Source organism: Hevea brasiliensis, chromosome 14 (genome assembly GCF_030052815.1).
Source record: "Hevea brasiliensis isolate MT/VB/25A 57/8 chromosome 14, ASM3005281v1, whole genome shotgun sequence".
Classification (NCBI taxonomy): Eukaryota; Viridiplantae; Streptophyta; class Magnoliopsida; order Malpighiales; family Euphorbiaceae; genus Hevea; species Hevea brasiliensis.
In genome coordinates this window covers 20,756,664-20,770,047 of record NC_079506.1, presented here as the reverse complement: position 1 = coordinate 20,770,047, position 13,384 = coordinate 20,756,664, and the positions used below count along the sequence as shown (strand labels likewise).

The 13,384-nt window shown below is 32.1% G+C and overlaps 2 protein-coding genes across 2 annotated transcripts; both read right to left on the bottom strand.

The window, feature by feature from the left end:
• Positions 1-2,232: 2,232 nt before the first annotated feature.
• Positions 2,233-4,785, bottom strand: LOC131168982 (squalene monooxygenase SE1-like). Its single transcript, XM_058134995.1, has 8 exons — positions 4,549-4,785; positions 4,324-4,435; positions 4,023-4,197; positions 3,711-3,879; positions 3,346-3,564; positions 2,850-3,125; positions 2,411-2,689; positions 2,233-2,313 (listed from the first exon to the last, which is right to left on the bottom strand). Exons 1-8 carry the CDS (start codon positions 4,777-4,779, stop codon positions 2,233-2,235), a joined length of 1,542 nt encoding a protein of 513 aa, XP_057990978.1. The 5' UTR covers positions 4,780-4,785.
• A 3,780-nt stretch (positions 4,786-8,565) lies between these two features.
• On the bottom strand, positions 8,566-11,223 carry LOC131173135 (squalene monooxygenase SE1-like). The gene is made up of 8 exons (XM_058134987.1): positions 10,993-11,223; positions 10,673-10,784; positions 10,364-10,538; positions 10,051-10,219; positions 9,705-9,923; positions 9,227-9,502; positions 8,770-9,066; positions 8,566-8,664 (listed from the first exon to the last, which is right to left on the bottom strand). Exons 1-8 carry the CDS (start codon positions 11,221-11,223, stop codon positions 8,566-8,568), a joined length of 1,578 nt encoding a protein of 525 aa, XP_057990970.1.
• Positions 11,224-13,384: the final 2,161 nt, after the last annotated feature.

The following is a 13,384-nucleotide window of genomic DNA, read 5'->3' as shown; positions in this document are numbered from 1 at the left end:
GAGGGAACACGAGCTATCCGCAACAATGTGGGATCCCGAAGTAACAGCCCTCCACTAGCACCAACAAACCACAGAGACTTTTATCAAACTAGAGTATTGGGGAAAAAAGTTTGCAAAACTACCATGGAGAGAAAGATGCTTTTTAAAGCAGGGTTTTCAACCCCTTGTTCGCCATTCAAAGTGGGGAACAATGGGTTACAAAATCTTCGCCAACATGACTGGCGAAAAACAATATGTCTTCCTCATGCAATTTTTTTATTTTATTTTGCATTTGTTGTTTTTTATGTAAAATTCATTAAAAATATTTCTACAAATTAGAAAATTATGACAAAATACTTTTCAACTCTTTAAAAAATTCTTAATTTTTCTTGCATGAGAGTTTTTATTTTTAAAGCAGGAATAAGCTGAGCATTAAAAAAGATTATTTTTTTTTATTGTGTATTACTTTTAAAATCATGAAAAAATAATTTTATAGATCATAAAATTATAAAAAATTTATTTTTGATTTTTCCAATAATATTTTTATTTTTTTCATATCAAATTTTTTTTGCATGAAAAACAATAATATTTTTTATGCTCAAATTATTCATGCTTCACAAATAAATAAAAAGAATTACGTTAGAAAAATAAAAAATATTATGAGAAAATCAAAAATAATTTTTTTTTTATAATTTTTGGATGCCTTTAGAAGTAAAATACAATAAAATCACATTTGTTAATGCCCAATTTATTTCCGCAATACAAATAAAATTTTCAAGTTAGAAAAATAAGAATATTGTAAGGAGTCCAAAAATATTTTTTCCATAAATTTTTTTTTTGGACAAATGTTTTTGATAATTTTCATATGAAAATAACAATAAATGAAAAATTAAAAAAAAAAATTGCATGAATCAATGGGTTGAAAACCTGAACTTTGAAAATATGCTTTTTGGTTCGTCCTGGTATTGTAAAATTTCTTCCCTAATTGACTGATTTGAAAAATTTCTCCATTCTTTTTGACAACTTTACAATGAATATAGACATAGGACAGAAGCACACATTATTTGACAAAATCATAGTAATTTAATCAAAGCCTGCTAAGATTTATATCACACATACATGCTGTCAACAACCATCCATGTGGGATCTCGAATGACCAACTCCTTACTTATTTTTTATCAAGAAATCTTGAGCAATGTAACATATTGCATTTGCAGGAAACTAAAAAATGCTAAAACCCCATAAAAGCTTATCAAGCAAAGACAAATCCATGAATATGACACAATTGATAGAACAATACCCAAAAGAGGGAAAAAAAATATAAACAAAAACAAGATCCTATCATTTTGTCTTTGTCACTGTACCATGACCAAGCATTTTGTCGTTGTCATGGTACGATATGCCGTTCATGGAGGGCAATATCAATTAAAGTGAACTGACGTTGATTTGTAAATGACAAGTCGTTTGATGATTGGGCAAGTGGAATTTTTGAGTCCGGTGTTCATACTTTTATACGACAACTCGTTTTGACTGGATTTGTTGACAATTTAAAGTACTTGATTTTGTTTTCTACTTGCCACATGTCGATGTATCGAAATGCTTAAATTATCAAATTTTATGAAAGATGGGATACTTATTATTTTTTTCTAATCATTAGTCTATGAAATAAGATTTATTACAATAAATTAAAATTTAAATCAAAGCAAATTTGAGTTATTAATAATTCCATTTGCTTTTATTATTTGAATTTTATATGCATGTGATGTAGTTTAAATTTTATAAATTAGGTAGATTTGAATTACGTGATTTTACACGCACATGATTCATGTGCATTGAGTGATATGTTTTAGCATATATGGTGCATCAACTAAGTCCATCGTCTACTATGTCGCGAATTATAAAAATTAGCATATCTCATACCCATACTTGTTGTATGTGCCATGGTGAAACACGGATCAAGGAACACTGTCTTATGGAAACACAAACCAACACAATACATGGTGACATTCCAAATTTTGGAAACAATAGAGGAGCACGCACAAATAATTAAAAATATTTCAAGAAAAGTGTGGTTAAATTACATGTGAAACTTTCGTTTCTAACCAAAGATAATTTGTTAGGAATCTAAAATAAAATTTACACTGCTCAGCTCATCTCCTAAATCGTTAACTTATCTAAAGAAAAAATGAACTGCCACCAACTTTCACCGATTTTAAATCTTTGCATTTCCTATTCTCAAACAACTTGAGATCTTCAATGTGTTAGGGTTATAGGGAAGAACATTTGTCGAACTCCTTCTGCCTTTATGATGGGAAAAATTATTCTTGATGCAACCTGAAAACAAGTAAAAGAAATGTGATAGAGATAAGAACTTTGAAGTCATTTAAAATATAATTATGAAGTCATTGAAATTATTGTTAGCTATACGCACCGAGATCATTCTAGCCCCAATCAAAAAGCGTGGAATTGATGGAAATGGAACTATTAAGCGGCCAACACCAAAGATAGCCACAGCAAAAAAATGGAGAACCAAATTCAACGGACGAGGATTTAGTCCAGAGAGTAAAGCGATAGGTCCATTTGAAAATACACCTCCAAGGCTCAAATAGTCAAAACATGCTTGACGCATTTCATTCCTTGCAGGATCAGTTGATGCACTGAATACTTTGTATAAGGCTCCAGCCAGAGTATTTATAGTAGATGCCACAGGCTGAAATGAAATGGATATATAGGGTTAGCACCAATTTTAGTTTCATTGTTGTGGCAAGTATACCACCATATTGTTTATCCAAACTAGATTCTAAAGAATTTAAATCTAGAAATTATAAATTTAGTTCTCATATGCAACTAAGTGAAAATCATTTACTCACTTTGCGTAGTGTGTAGAAGGATTCAAGATACTTGCAAAGGGAAAATGCATCGCTCAGATCATGCAAAGGCCTTAGAAGATTCCTTAATACGACTATATCAGATAGGGCAACAGTCATTCCTCCTCCTGTTAAAGGATGTCTCATGTTAAATGCATCCCCTAACAAAAGAGCACCTGGAGTGGGATGAGGAGCAGCAGGCATGCTTCTATTAGGCATAGTTCTTATGTTTTCTTTGTTAATTGCAAAAACAAATGCATCACGTAGCTCTTGGGGAATCTGAAACATATATAAAAGTTCTTAGATTAGTCTAAAGATTCAAAGATAAATGACGGTCCAATGCTTACTAAATCGTGTCATTTCTATAATCCCCCTTAGCACTACAAACTACAAGTATCAAAGCCAAAATGCGAAAAAGAAAAATTAAAAAAAAATAAATAAATGAATAAATAAAATAAAATAAAAATAAAAATTAGCATGCCCAGAAAACTAAGAATACCTGGGGAGCCACCACAGTTTTCAAGTATTTGGCCATTTCACCATTTGAAATGTATGGTAGATTTTGGCCAGGTATGTCAACCAAGCATCGAATTTCAGAGCTACTAATACGATAGAACAAGATTGGTGAAGGGTCTGCCAGAATAACATGTCCGTGATTTGGGTATGGAAGCTCGCAATTCTCTAAGATCAATGCCACAAAACAGGAGGGGATATCAACCTGTAAAAACCCAAAGTTTCCAAACTTCACTTCAAACTCATGAAAAAGAAAACAGCTACCCAATTTCGCATCTATCAGTGACGTTCATAGAGAAGCCAATTGGATTCATAGAAGTTTTCGTTTCCAGGTTGAAACATAATCATTACCTTAGGATTACAGAGAGACCGTCGCAAATTTGAAAAACAACCATCGCATACTATTGTAAGTGGAGCACAAGCGGTAAGTTGTTGACCAATTTTAGTTTTGTATTGCACGCCCTTGATTGTCCCCTTTACTTCTAGTAGGGATGTTACTGTCCCTTCCTCCAGTCTTACACTACAAAGAAAATCAGGGAACATATTAACTATTAAAGGCAATAAAATGATGCTATTAATTATGCAGCACGAATTAAAAGATTTTGAACATGAAGGGCATAGCAAAGTGAAAGAAGTAACTCCGGGGTAAATGAAGATTATTACTTGGGTAAAGTTGCAGCTTTTTCACGCATTTTTTGAATGAAACGTCCGTTGTGAAAACTTCTTCCAGCCACATCTGGATCTGATCTTTGCAAGGGATATGATAGTTTAGTACTTCTCCCATTTTTGTAAAGAGCATATCCAAATACATGTTGAGCATCAATTTCTTCTACACAATCTGCAACCAAGCATACATGTTAAGAATTAGAGAAAAAGTTCAATAATAGTAGACTCAGACAGAAGGACTGATGGAATTCATACGGATTCAACAATCCATAAAAGATTATAGAAATTTCTTATTCACCTTCAAGGCCCAACTCAATTAATTTCAGGTAACCCCCAGGTTGCAGAAGTTCTCCAACAATTCTGTCAGGCAGAGTCAGGTCCCTTTCAATCACATGCACTCTCCGTCCATCCTGCAATTGAAGGAAGGAAAAGAGGTTAAACTGCCGGATGGGGTAGCTAGTTTTGTGAGCATTCGTCTTATTATAAATTGCCATCTAAAGTAGAGGGAGAAGATTAGATTCACCTTGCCAAGAGTGTAAGCAAGAGCAGACCCAGCAACACCTGCTCCAACTATAATAATATCAGCATTAGTGGCATTTTCCGACTGGCATAACACTTGTTCTGAGCTCTTCACAACTTCATCCCTCATATTTTCCTTTGCTTCTTTAGTTTTCTTCATTCCTCTTGATCTATTCAACAGTACAAACCCCAAAACAGAAGCTAGAATTCCTCCTATTACATATTGATATTCCATTGCCAAGGATTGAGCAAAACCAACGTTGAAATGTAAAAAGAAGGGGACTTTTTCTCTGTTTTAGTGGTGATGAGTACTTGAGTCTTCAACTTGCAGGCTAGGTTGTACATGAAGCCATTGTTGGCGCCTCTTATAGGTTCAGTTGGTCAAAAGATTGTACACAAAATAACTCTCCAAAAGTAGGACTAATTAAATCGGTCAAGTGGTCAAATATAGCTTGTAAAATTTGGGAGTTGAACAGATGAATAGAAAATTTCAGGTAAGGTCAAAAGTGTTGTCAAGATCAAGAAAAATAAGTGAAGATTATTAAACTACTTCTTTGTTGGACTCTAGCAGAAGAAGTATATTAAACTATTGACTATTTGACTTGGAGTTATGGGATGATGATAATGGAAGGCCAGTCAATTTCAAGAGTGTTTCTTTGTTAATATCTGATAGCAGTATAGGAAGGAGTCCAGAAGCTATGGATCCAGGCCCAAAACAACTAAGCTAGAGCGCATTGCAGAAAAAAGAGGGAAGAGCTGAAATAAAGAGAATAAAGAGAGAGTGGAACGTTCTGGAGATATGCAGCTGGAGGAGGTTAGCAATGAAATTAATCTGTAATGTACACGAACATGAAACTCGGCTGAATGTGCCATAAGAGAAATGCTAGCGTAAGACAGCCCAAAGAACCCAAGAGTTTCTTTTTTTTTGTTTTTTTTTTTTTTTTGAAATAAAGTACCAATTCCTTGCCAATCATTGTGTCAATATCAACAATATTCATGGCGTGGTTTCTAAATAATAGGAAATCATTGCGATTTGAGGCCAAAATCATTTTAGATGCTGTTGAAAAAAATAGTTTGAAAAAATTATTTTGTTATTTTAGTGATCTAATAATTTGATTTTAGATCATTTTTAATACTCATTAACTAATATATTTAAAAAATATTTTTCTCAACAGCAGCTATGGCGGCAATGTCAGACAGGCCCTTAATGTTGTATTATGGTTGTATTGTAGACCTTGCAACAATTAATGATGTAATTAAATTTTGAATTGTGTACAAATTCCCAGTCTAGACAAACATTTTGGCATCCAAACTAATTTGGAGTTTCTAAAACTAAGTGGTGTATGGCTTGCAAACCTTATTTTGTATTCAAGTATTTGATACAATGAATGTAAATTAATGGTTTAGTGAACATTGTGAATTGAGTTGAATTTGGAGAATCAGGGCTATTGACTCATTTTACTATCATCCGTAAGGGCATGTTTAATTAGTCTAATTATAAGGAAAGTGTTGGAAGTCTGATTGACTCTCTCCCCTAAAAGAATTAAAATTTGAGTTATATTCAAATGTATACAAGTTCATAGAGGTTGACCCATTCACATAGCACAAACAATTTATAATATTCCAAAAAACGTGGATCTTCTTTTGCATTTGACTCCAACTGCAACTCGAACTCAAGAGTTCACAGTGTTAAAGATGAGTACAAGATCATTGAGATAGAACTCGTTGATAAAATATAGGGTAAATACATTTACATGTGTTCTAGCCAAAGAAAATCTGTTAGCAATCTAATATGAAATTCACATGGCTTAGTTCATCTCCTAAATCGTTAGGTTATCTCCAAAAACAAGATGCACCGCTACCAACTTTCTTTGATTTCAAATCTTTGCATTTCTTGTTCTCAAACAACTTGAGATTAGGAATTCGCGAGGATTGTGGGGAAGAACAATTGTCTTCTGCCTTTACGATAAGGAAAATGATTCCTAACGCAACCTAAAGCGAAAAAAATTTAAGAAAAAAAAAAGAAAAACTACTTTAGATGTTGAAAAAAAATTTGAAAACAACTATTTTGTTATTATTGTGTCATAATTACTAAAACTTATCAAATTTAATAGATTATTTTTAGCACTCTTTAACTCATATGTTTAAAAAAAAAATATTTCTCAACAGCGGCAATAGCAACAATGTCAAATAGACCATGCTTGTTGTGTTTTGATCGCATTATACATCTCGTAACAATTAATGATGAAATTAAATTTTGAATTGTGTACAAATTCCAAGCCTAGACAAACATTTAGGCATGTAAAACTTGTTTGGAGTTTTTAAAACTAAGTGGTGTAAGGATTTGCCAAAAATGCCATTCATTTTTCAAATTAATTATATTATATATTTTTATTGTTTAAATTAATTTTAATATTTATATAAATTTAAAATTCTTAGTCCTATTTCTACTTAATTTCAAATAAATATAAAACTTTATAAAAAGAAATTAACTAAAATAAGAAACTAATACATGGAAAATAAAAAATACAATTAATCTATAATATATACATAGATATATAAATATATGAATGAAAGGACAAATGAGGGGGCAAACTTTTAAATTGACTAAAATATCCTTATAAATTTATATTATCTACTAAAATATTAATTAATATAAATTAAAATTTTATTATGAATCCTATTTAAAAAAATACTTACATTTAATATTCATCATTATTTCATAATTTGCAAAAAAAAAAAAGAAAAAGAAAAAAAAGAAGATTCCACTTACGTTGTAGCTACATATTTGGAAAAAAGAAAAAAAATTGAATACTTTAAAGTATTCTCATATTGTTATGAAATAATAAAAAATGCATGATTAAATTTATATTTGCATTTTAATTAATAATGTACTTATAAATATATAATATAATCTACAATTTTAAAAAATAAAATACTTGTTAAATATATTAAATAAATAACAAAATAAATAGGTTTTAAAGTTGTTTATACTAAATAATATGACAATAAAAAATTTCAATATATCATTTTAATGAAAATGAAAATTTTATTATAGTAATGCGCTAAATTAATAAAAATACATTTTATAAATAATTTTCTTTTGCATTAGTCCAGCTATGCAATCTTATTACGTAAATTGACATTATTTTAAAATATTAAAAATAAAATAAAACATATTCAAAACTAACTTATTTTTTTAAAAGATAAAATAATAGAATTTAAACGAATTTAATTTATTGAGAATATTTGCAATTATCATTAATTTATTTTAATTTTTAAACATCTTCACCTGTTTATATTTTTAAAACTTATTATTATATATTTTTTTTTATTATATTACATTCAAGTTTATAATTAAGCTAATATTATATGCTAATAATATGACAAATAGTTTTCAGAAAAATATGATCGAGTAAAAAATAACATTTCTTAAATTGATAATATTTTTATTTATATAATTAATTTAAATGACATTAAAATTAATATTTCAATTTAAATAATTAAACGTAATATTTGTGATACTATGATAACACTATATTATATATATATATATATATATATATATATAAGTTTTAATAGAAAAATATGTAAAAAAATTAAATCACGAGTCCAAAAAGCTAATAATATTCAAATGTATACAAGTTCCAAGTAGGTTGATCCATTCAAATATGCATGGAATAATTACGTAATAAACTAGTACAGTCCAATAAATTTTGAAAGCACAAATAATTTACAATATTTCAAAAAATGAGGATTTTTCTTTTGTATTTGACTCTGATTGCAACTGGACTCGAGATCTGATAGTCCTAAAGATGAGTATAAAATCACTAAACTAAAATTCATTAGTAAAATATGAAGTAATTACATTTATATGTGCTCCAGCCAAAGAAAATATGTTAGGAATCCAATATAAAAATTTACGTAGCGTAGTTGATCTCCTAAATCCTTAGGTTATCTCCAAAAGCAAGATGCACTGCTACCAACTTTATTTGATTTCAAATCTTTGCATTTCTTGTTCTCAAACAACCTGAGATCTGTAATGCGTGAGCATTGTAGGGAAGAACATTTGTCGAACTCCTTCTGCCTTTATGATAGGGAAAATGATTCTTAATGCAACCTAAAGAAAGAAAAGAATATGATAGAAATTAGAACTTTAAGTATATATTAATGGAAGTCATTTTAAATATAGGAAATCATCGAAAGTACTATTGGCAATACACACCGAGATCATTCTAGCTCCAATCCACATGCGTGCTCCAATCCACATGCGTGGAATTGAAGGAAATGGAACTATTAAGCGGCTGATGCCATAGATAGCCACCGCAAAGAAATGGAGAACCAATTTCAATGGACGAGGATTTAGACCAGAGAGTAAAGCAATAGGTCCATTCGAAAATACACCACCAAGAGTCAAATAGTCAAAACACGCTTCACGCATTTCATTTCTTGCAGGATCAGTTGATGCACTAAAAACCTTGTACAAGGCTCCAGCCAAAGTATTTATGGTAGATGCCACAGGCTGAATGGAAGTGGATATGAAGGGTTAGCACCAATTTTAATCTCACCGTTGTGGCCAAGAGTACTGCCCTATTGTTTATCCAAACTAGTCCTAAATAATTTAAGTCTAGGAATTATAAAAACAATGCTCATATGTAACTTGTGAAAAATCATTTAATCACCTTGCGTAGAGTGTAGAAAGACTCAAGATACTTGCAAAGGGAATATACATTGCTTAGATCATGGAAAGGCCTCAGAAGATTCCTCAATACAACAATATCAGATAGCGCAACTGTCATTCCTCCTCCTGTTAAAGGGTGTCTCATGTTAAATGCATCCCCTAACAGAAGAGCACCAGGAGTGGGATAAGGAGCAGCAGGCATGCTTCTATTAGGCATTGTTCTTATGTTTCCTTTGTTAATTGCAAAATCAAATGCATCACGTAGCTCTTGGGGAGTCTGAAACACATATAAAAGCTCTTGATTATCCTAAAGATTAAAAGATAAATGACTTGTCAAATGCACGTCAAATTTCATATTAAAAAGTTCAAAGCATCATAAATCGAGTTATTTTTATGAGCTCCTTAGCACTATTATCTATACGTATCAATGCCAAAATGAAAAAAAAAATGCATTAGCATGCCTAGAGAACTTTGAATACCTGGGGAGCCACCACAGTTTTCAAATAGTTGGCCATTTCGCCATTTGAAATGGAAGGTAGTTTTTGGCCAGGTATGTCAACCAAGCATCGAATTTCAGAGCTACTAATACGATAGAACAAGATTGGTGAAGGGTCTGCCAGAATAACATGTCCGTGATTTGGGTATGGAAGTTCACAATTCTCTAGGATCAATGCCACAAAACAAGAGGGGATATCAACCTGTATAAACACAAAGTTTCCAAATTTCACTTAAAACTCATGAAATAGAAAACGCCTACACATTTAGGAATCTATCAACGAAGTTCAGAAAGAAGTTTTTGTTTCCTAGTTGAAACATAATCTTTACCTTAGGATTGCAGAGAGAGCGTCGCAAATTTGAGAAGCATCCATCGCATACTATTGTGAGCGGAGCATAAGTAGTAAGTTCTTGACCAATTTTAGTTTTGTACTGCACACCCTTGACTGTCCCCTCCACTTCAAGTAGGGATGTTACTGTCCCTTCCTCCAGTCTTACACTACAATGAAAATAAGGGAACATATATGAGCTGTTGAAAGTAATAAAGTGATGTTCTTAATTATGCAGCATGAATTCAATAATTTGGAACATGAAAGGCATGGCAAAGTGAAGGAAGTAACTGGGGGAGAAAGAAGATTATTACTTAGGTAAAGATGCAGCTTTTTCACGCATTCTTTGAATGAAACGTCCGTTGTGAAAACTTCTTCCAGCCACATCTTGATCGAAGTTTTGCAAGGGGTATGATAGTTTAGTACTTTTCCCATTTTTGTAAAGAGCATATCCAAATACCTGTTGAGCATCGATTTCTTCTACACAATCTGCAACAAGCATGCATGTTAAGAATTAGAGCAAAAGTTGAATGACAGATGACCAAGACGGAAAGATTGATGGAATTCACACTGATTCAACAATCCATAAAAGATTATAATAATAATAATAATATCGTACTCACCTTCAAGGCCCAACTCAATTAATTTTAGGTAACCCCCAGGTTGCAGAAGTTCTCCAACAATTCTGTCAGGCAGAGTGAGGTCTCTTTCAATCACATGCACTCTCCGTCCATCCTGCAAATTGAAGGAAGGAAAAGAGATTATTATTATTATTATTATTATTATTATTATTATTATTATTATTATTATTATTATTATTATTATTATTATTTACTGTAAACTTGGTTTAAATGTTAATATCTGCCTGATGGGTCGCTAATTTTGTGAATTTTTATCCTGTTATACATTGCCATCTAAAGTAGGGAGAGAAGATTAGATTCACCTTGCCAAGAGTGTAAGCAAGAGCTGACCCAGCAACACCTGCTCCAACTATAATAATATCAGTATTCGTGGCATTCTCCGACTGGCATAACACTTGTTCTGAGCTCTTCACAACTTCATCTCTGATATTTTCCCTTGATTCCTTAGTTTTCTTCATTCCTGTCGACCTATGCCACAGTACAAACCCCAAAATAAAAGCTAGAATTCCTCCAATTATATATTGATATTCCATTGCCAAGGATTGAGCAAAACCAATGTTGAAGCGTAAAAAGAAAGGGACTTTTTCTCTGTTTTACGGGTGGTGAGTGCTTGAGTTTTGAACTTGCAGGCTGTGCTGTACATGAAGCAAATGTTGGTGCCCCTTATAGGTTCAGTTGGTCAAAAGATTGCACAAAAAATAAAAAAAACTCTCCAAAAGTAGGACTAATTAAATTGGCGAAGTGGTCAAACATAGCTTGTAAAATTTGGGAGTTGAACAGATGAATACAAATTTTCAAGTAACGTTAAAAGTGTTGTCAAGATCAAGAAAAATATGAGGAGCAAATAAGAGAAGATTATTAATGTACTCCCTTGTTGGACTTGACTCTCCAATCTATATATGGAATCTGTCCACATCTCTTTGGATTTAATAAACTATTGAGTTGGAGATATAGGATGATGAAAATGGAAGGCCGGTCAATTTTCAAGAGTGTTTCTCTGTCCATATCTACTTAGCTGACAATAGGTTGTTTGAATAATTCATGGTTAAATCCATAAATAAAAATGAAATGCAATTCTTGAAAAAGGATTTCCTTTTCTTGTTGGATACAAATGGGATCCGAGTTTTAATAATAAGTTGTACAAGTAAATTATATTTAGTTATTTCAAAAATAAAATTGAAAAAGAAAAATCATCCTGTGTTTGCACTTCTATTTCCATTCAAAGGTTAAACAGGCATGCTTGCACGAAATTATTTTTGCATCCCTGCATGCACTTCTTAAAATTATGCAACTGTGATGTGCAAGAATATGGAACTCAGCTGGGTGTGCAGTGAGGGAAATGTGAATCGTTGCGACTAACATATCTACACTTTGAGAAACTCTTACCAATACCTAATCTATCATGAAATTATGACACAATATGTATATTTAATGATGAAATCAACATGAATCAATGTCCTAGAAACGTTAGCTGAGTTAGGACTCACGCTTGTACTCTCATATAATAATCAATTAACATGTAGTTTGAACTTATTAAATCAATCAATGGAGTATGACTAATGTAGTTGAAGCAAAGCACTGGTTTTTCCATTTGTCTTTCAACTTTCAATTGAAGAGTCTAATATAGGACTAGCAGAAATATATCATAAAGTTGATATGCTTTGTCTAATTGTATTGTAAAATTAACATCATTTTGTACAAAGCAATAAATAACATCAAGACAATGTATTTAGATGTCATGACAGCATATAACGACATTATGCATAATAATGTTGTAAATTAGTATGAAAGTATTGTTAAAAACTTTAGGTTGTGGGGTTTATGTATCACTTTATGCTTACGGATAATTCTTATTAATAATTTGTTTTTAAATTTTTAACCTGTTAAAGCCTAAATTTATTGTAGAGAATGGTGGCTGGGAAGGATGTTTCGAAGTCTACAGGAGATGGGGGAGGAATTATTGGTTCTAGCTGGCATAGAATCTCTATGAACGGCGTGGGGAAAAAATGGCAGCGGTGACTAACGGTGTAGCGAGATTCCCGGTAGGAACTTAGCACATCCTATCAGGATGCATCGAACTTCTAACCGAACACCCTATTTTGTTTGAGCATCCTATATTTCATCCGAACTTCTTGCTCATTGTCCAAACACCCTGTCTTATCTGAATGTAGTTCCAGACCGAGCACCTTGTGTTCTAATCGAACATTTCATGTCCTGACCGAACACCTCATGTTTTATATGAACATATTATGTCCTAACCGAACACCTCATGTTCTAATCTAATCCGGATTTTAAGATCTCGATTACTTTCCATTTGGATCGGATTTTTATCCATACTATATCAATATACAAAATCTCTTTGTATTTGTTATGTTGTTAATCATTCCTCTTCTTGCAGGGAATTTACAATTGGACACACTGCAGCCTAAATTATCAAACAACCTTCAAACTCCTGACTTTTTTTTTTTTTAATTTTCTTTTTTGCAATAGGGAAGGCATACGCACATTGTCTGCAACTGATTTGGGATACTGAGGGAACACGCGCTATCCGCAACAATGTGGGATCCCGAAGTAACAGCCCTCCACTAGCACCAGCAAACCACAGAGACTTTTATCAAACTAGAGTATTGGGGAAAAAAGTTTGCAAAACTACGATGGAGAGAAAGATGCTTTTTAAAGCAGGGTTTTCAACCC

Coding starts and splice junctions, on each gene's coding strand:
- LOC131168982 (XM_058134995.1), bottom strand. CDS start 4,779: ATGGAATATCAATATGTAATAGGAGGAATTCTAGCTTCTGTTTTGGGG. Junction 3,565..3,710: donor GGTCTCTCTGTAATCCTAAG/GTAATGATTATG, acceptor GGGTTTTTACAG/GTTGATATCCCCTCCTGTTT. Junction 2,314..2,410: donor TTGGGGCTAGAATGATCTCG/GTGCGTATAGCT, acceptor ACTTGTTTTCAG/GTTGCATCAAGAATAATTTT.
- LOC131173135 (XM_058134987.1), bottom strand. CDS start 11,223: ATGGAATATCAATATATAATTGGAGGAATTCTAGCTTTTATTTTGGGG. Junction 10,785..10,992: donor TTGCTTACACTCTTGGCAAG/GTGAATCTAATC, acceptor TTCAATTTGCAG/GATGGACGGAGAGTGCATGT. Junction 9,503..9,704: donor AAACTGTGGTGGCTCCCCAG/GTATTCAAAGTT, acceptor TATGTGTTTCAG/ACTCCCCAAGAGCTACGTGA.